Raw genomic sequence first — 6,280 nt, forward strand, 5'->3', positions numbered from 1 at the left:
TTGAATACTCTCTTGGTGAGTTTTTTTTTTTTTTTAAATCTCAATAGGTTTGATCTGAATAGTGTTGTGCTGACTGTACGGTATTTGTGTGGTAAAGACTGTGTTCCTTCTTGCACTGAAAATGCCTTCTGCCCGGGCAAATACAGCTGATTTAATAACTTACGTCTCAAGTGACGATACATGATTAGATATCGAATAATAAAGCATACACTGGCAAATTAAAACAAATGTTTTTGTCTTATTTCACCCCGTTGCATACAATCAAGAATGGACATTGAATCCAAAGCAGTTATTATGATAAATTCAAGATACGGGCTATCTGTACGTTTGTTCCTTATATAATAATGCCGTTACTGTACCTTGCTTTTCGCCCTTAAATTATTATGTACCTTAAATACAATAAAATGTCCTTGTCTTTTTACTGTTTAAGGTTTAATGATGAACCAGTTTAATTGCATTTTTCCTCATAAAACCATTAGAAAACACTTGGATCAGCTTACGTGGGTGTGAGCAGGTTCATAGCACCCGTCACGTGGGGGTTGGGGTTTAAGGTTTCAGGCGGTTATTCTTTGAGGCGTGTTCCTCTAACCGTCCCAGAGCAGGAAGTGAGATAATGCAGCCACGTGAATCTGTTTGCTTTTCCCTTCTTTTGTCACTCTGAGCCTGAGCTATTAACATCGTACCAGTTAAAACTGGGAAAAAGTGGTTTTCCGTAAACAACACCCATGTGCTTTTGCAGCAACAGTCATTTATTGTTTATAAAAAAAGAATACATTTCATAAAATACATTCAAATGTAATGTACACAAATATACAAAAGTAAAAGTAAAAAAGTTTAAGTAACGTCTTTAAAAATTGCTTGGATGCAGAAGCCGCTAAACGCCACCTCTTTGAATGCTCTCGGCACGTATTGCATGTTCATCAAATACCAAATCAGCCTAATCACGGCCTCATTCAGAAATACTTTTTTTTTTGAACAAAGTCCTCTAAGTGCATGGATGAACGACAGCACAATGGATCACATTCAAAATTGGGTGCCTTGTGAGGACCTGAATACAATCAGTGACATGAATCACAGCGCCCCCTAATGCGTGGTTCAGTTTCTTCATTTTAACTTTCTGACTTTCTAGTTGCATCTTTAGTGATTTTGCCACATCTTGGCCAAAGAAGTAGCCAACCAGATAATGTACCTATCAGTGAGTTTTGGCAGATGCTGTAATGCAATGCAATATAAACGTAATGCACTGTCTGGCTTCACAAACCCATTTACATCTGCAGTAGGATTAATACAGCAGGTATGCAAATCTTGGTCATATTTTAATCCATATTCTTAGTGAACGAATGGAGCGCAAAGTAGTGCGACCGCACCCTAACTCCCTTAGCACCCAACAGGCTTTGCAAAGAGCTATGTAAACATTGCAAATCCTGATGCAAGTCCAAAAGCATCTCTTTATGTCTATTTTACTGATGCGTTGTAGCCATTGTGGTCGTTGTGGTGGTGGAGACGGTGGTAGTGGATGGCCGTGGGACCTGGGGAGTACAACGCATAGTCCCGGTCGTGACGATGCACTGTAAGGGCCACAAAATGATCACCATGAGTAATACCATGAGGGAAATAAAAAGCAGCAGTCGCTTCCAGTCCATCAGCCTCTCCAGAAACCCAAGTCTCCGTTGAGTCTGAGGAGGAGAAGCAGCAAGACCTTGTCCATTGGTCCCAATATCGACGCAAATACAGAACGCTTGCGTGCCAGGCTTATCTATGGGTCGCTGGTAGCACAACTTCTCTCCATCAAGCCATACCTGCTCCTCGCGTTGCTGGTGGACGGGGAGACGGCACAGCACCTCCTGGCTGGTGGTCAGAGCCGGGGGACCCTTTTTTGGGATGGTGGTGTGATGGCGGCAGAAAGGACAGGAGATCTGGGAGTTTTGGGGGTCCATTGAGGTGGCCATGATTCGGGAAATGCACTCAAGGCAGAAAGTGTGAGTGCAGTCCAGCTGTTTGGGTGTTTTGAAGACATTGTCATAGGTGTTAAAGCAGATGGAGCACTCGGGTTGCGAACTCGCCCTTTCTAGGTCACCGTACACTGGGACCACCTGGGTGTGCCACACCATAGGGACTGGCTCCATCTCACAGGAATGTAGTTTTTTATTTGGAGGTTCACTGAAAAAGAAAAAACAGAGATTTGGTTTTATGCACTATGAAAATGTTACAATGTTATATATGGTTTGATATAAATCTTTGTATATACTATACAACAGGTGATTTGTATGTGGACACTGAGAGGGGAGCCCTTTGTATGCACATGACTGTACAAACAGTACACAAAGCAAGCCTGGGCAAGACAGGTTTTTTAAGTCAACAGCATGTCTTTGTCTGACTGTCTGTCCTGTTTAACCGATTCTAACTGACTTTTGAGTCATTGGTCATTTGGTCAAGTCATATTTGGACTCACTGAAAAAAAATCCCAATAGGATCAATAACTTATATAACCATAAGAGAAGCTAAGATGCAAAAGCCGCTAAACGCCACCATCTTCAAAAATGAGGCGTTATTACCGAATGCTTTCTGCACGTATGTTCAACAAATCCTTTCGTTTCAAATCAGCTAAATCCTGGCCTTAGGCCATTTAGAAATTCAGGTTTGTTGGCTGAATCCATTAAGATATAAAAAAGCTAAACTACAAAAAAAAACACATGTCAACCCTTAAAGGGTTTTGCATCATATGTTTTTCCATTATATAAAGGTCAAGACCACATGGTGCATGCTTACAGTGTTTGTAAGACACAGACTGCTTTGTTGTCCTTGTTTTTTTTTCCTACTGTCAGCGGCACTTGTCCTTCAGAAGTCCTCTCTACAAGACTCTCTACAAGTCATCGCTCCACTGATCTTGGCATTCGAAAACGTTAAGCATTTTATCAACAGCAAACTTCAGTATCATAATGTTTCGGTTAAATTGTATCTGTGTCTGATTCCATATGCTGTCTGCTCTCTTTTATGTGGTTTCGTGCTCACACAGGTCCAGGCAAGGCATTGGCCGGGAGCAGATGGCCCCTGCAGGGCTGACCTGTATGCATGTGTGCGTGTGCGTGTGTATGTTTCGTTCTCCAAACCGCACAATGCTCCTGTTTGTTCTCCATTATATTGATCTCGCTTTGGCATTCCTGGAGAATGGGCAGGTGCCCAGGCGGCCAATCTCTCAGCACTGCGTACAGAGCCGTGGCCCGTAAGCACCTGCTGTCTCAAGCTCCGCCTTAACGGACAGTTTGACCACCAGAAGCGCACGAGTTGTTTGCTATTCATTAACTCAACCATCTCTGTTATTCCCAAGCAAAATGGGTTTGAAGGGTTTTTGACCTGATTCTCCTTCTCCATGTGCACAGGACCTGATGCTTGAACTTGAGAGCACCATAGACATTGGGAGAGATTAACTGTCAATCAATATGGTGTGCTTTTAAAAAAATATATCTTGAAAAGAAATTAGTTACATCTTTAAGTATATATGTCTGTTGACACAAACGGGTTTGTTAGGTACAGTAATGCAGGTGTTTACATTTGCTCCACTAACCTACTTACAGGTCTGGGCTAAAGCTCAAAAACTTTACAAGTTAATACTAGTTATATGCTTTCGATTTGAGCACTATGTAACTTCTGGATTCTTACTTCAACATCTTTAATCCTAAAATCTGAAATATATTGTCTATTCAAGAGTATTCGACTGTATCATATGCCAGGCTTCATAAACAAGATAATTCTCACCCAAACAATAGTCAACTAACTACTCCGGTTGTTAAGTAATCCATGCAGTTATTCTTCGCACGAGTTGCACTGTCAACTGAAGTTACTACCTCCACGCAAGTATAACGCATGTTCTTACCTGTAAGCTCCGGTGCAATGTGTATCCCTCTTCTAGTGATTCCACTTTTATCTTCTCATCACTTTGTCTCCCTAAGGAGTGAAATGCATTATCAGCTCAGGGCTGTCAGCAGTCCTCTTGTTAATGTAGTGTTGTCCTTTCAGGAGCCAGAACAAACGGAGCTGAACGCAGGTGGGCTGTTGCCTGCTCCTTCTCTGTGTCTCACGTCCACACTCACCTGCCTCAATTTATCTGCTCTCTTTCAGCACGCGCTATGGAAATGACACTGATAGGCAGGAACAATAATATGGCCTTGAGGGAGTGCCGGTGGTGGGGGGGTGAAGGAGAGTATATTCAGAGAGAGTATAATATTTCTATTCTCTTCATCTCTGTCCCGTCCTCTGTTGTTTTGTCGTTTTCAGGAAGACTCTTTATATGCATGAGTTTGTATTAAGTTTGTATTTTTAATGGCTGGGATTAAGGGAAGATTTAAATAAAGCACAGGTGCTCTTTAGCTTCAAATGTGTGAAATTATTATGGTCAACAGGTGGTATTTTAGGAAGTTGTCAATAGCTTGTCTTGTCTTGTTATGATCTGCTAACTTCTTAGATGTATGGAGATCTACATGTTGGTTTATCATTACCAAGAATGGTCAAATGTAAAAAGTAGGTCAATACAGTGTGAAGTTTTTCTTTTGTAATATTTCTATCACTGTTGGAAAAATCCCAGCAAGCAATTTTGGATAAACAAGGCAAGATTTGGGCCATCAGTGAAAGTCTAATAGACGTCTAACCGTAGCCCAAGAATAGTGATACGTATACGCTTAGAACATGTTAAAGAAATGAAAGCAAACACCTTGAACACCTGTTGACTTTGCTTACATGATGGAATGTACACTGAAAAAAAAATAGTGCTATATAGCACCTATAAAGCACCTAGAACCATCCGGGGGTGATATAGCACCACTATAGCACCAGATATGGTTCTAGCACAATATGGTGCTACACATGTGCTTTATGGCACTTAAAATGGTTCCCCTATGATTACGAGCCAGTGATCCACTTTTAGTGCTATTTAGCACCATTTGTTTTTAGTGTGTAGTACTTCTCCAAGTTATTTTGGCAAAAATGGCATGTAACCAAATTCAAAGGTATTTAGGAAAAATTGGGTTACTCATAGCCGGACTATAGGGTCTTTAGTAAGCCATCATTTTGCTGTCTAGGTTTTTGCTTGCTGGGATGGTACCCAGACACTCTAAAATAATTGTGCTAAATACCACTAAAAGGTTGTAATCTTAGGGGAACAATTTTTAGTGCTATAAAGCACCTATGAAGAACCATCCGGGGGTGATATAGCACCACTGGTTCTATATAGCACAATATGGTTCAACACAGGTGCTACACAGGTGCTACATAGGTGCTACATGGTACTTAAAATGGTTCCCCTATGATTACGAGCCAGTGAACCACTTTTAGTGCTATTTATCACCGTTTGTTTTTAGAGTGTAGTACTTCTCAGTTATTTTGGCAAAAACGGCATGTAACCAAATCCAAAGTTATTTAGGGAGTGGGTTACTCATAGCCGGACTATAGGGTCTTTAGTAAGCCATAATTTCACTGTTAGGTTTTTGCTTGCTGGGATGGTACCCAGGCACTCAAAAAAAAGCTTGTGGTCATGGGGGAGCCATTTTTGGTGCTATGGAGCACCTATGAAGAACCATCCGCGGGTAATATAGCACCACTATAGCACCAGATATGTTTCTATATAGCACAATAGGTGCTGCGTGGCACTGAAGGTGGTTCCCCTATGGTTGCGAGCCAGTGATTACGCAGTGCCTGAAAATAGTCTATAATAGCTATTAAAAGTTACCAAGGGGACTATTTTCAGGCACTGCGTAATATCATTGGGCCTCCTGCAGCCATGTTACAACAGTCTTTGATTATTACGCCAGAATGAGAGTATAGTTCCTAGCCATATCTGCCTAGAAAATCACAACTTTTAATTTTCCATCAGTCTTGGTACACGATGTAACTACAAAAGAGTCAAGTTTTTAATAGGATAAATATCAAAACTCTATAACTATTTTTAGCGCGATGCTAATGGGCTAATCAGATTCGATGGAATATGCTAAACTATGCTAAAAGTGGTACCGATAGACCCAGAGATCAGCTGAATGGATTCCAAAACTGTAAAAATCAAATGTTTAACACTCGGGAAGCTGGAAAATGAGCCTATTTTCAAAACAAGTGGCGTGTCCCTTTAAGTTTACTGTCAAGAAATGTAATGTTCCGACCACGGTACACTGGAAAAAGGTCCTAATATGTATCATTTAGTTACAGGTATACATTTGGTACCAATATGTAGGCCTATGTACATAAAATCTTTAGGTGCAAAGCTGTACTTTTTTAAAAGGGTACCAGCCCAATG

The 6,280-nt window shown here is 41.0% G+C and overlaps 1 protein-coding gene across 1 annotated transcript; it reads right to left on the reverse strand.

Annotated features, from left to right (window-relative positions):
- Positions 1–731: 731 nt before the first annotated feature.
- On the reverse strand, positions 732–4,096 carry rnf223 (ring finger protein 223). The gene is made up of 2 exons (XM_055187608.2): positions 3,875–4,096; positions 732–2,160 (listed from the first exon to the last, which is right to left on the reverse strand). Exon 2 carries the CDS (start codon positions 2,124–2,126, stop codon positions 1,461–1,463), a length of 666 nt encoding a protein of 221 aa, XP_055043583.1. The 5' UTR covers positions 2,127–2,160; positions 3,875–4,096; the 3' UTR covers positions 732–1,460.
- Positions 4,097–6,280: the final 2,184 nt, after the last annotated feature.

This window comes from Misgurnus anguillicaudatus, chromosome 13 (assembly GCF_027580225.2).
Source record: "Misgurnus anguillicaudatus chromosome 13, ASM2758022v2, whole genome shotgun sequence".
NCBI classification, from domain to species: Eukaryota; Metazoa; Chordata; class Actinopteri; order Cypriniformes; family Cobitidae; genus Misgurnus; species Misgurnus anguillicaudatus.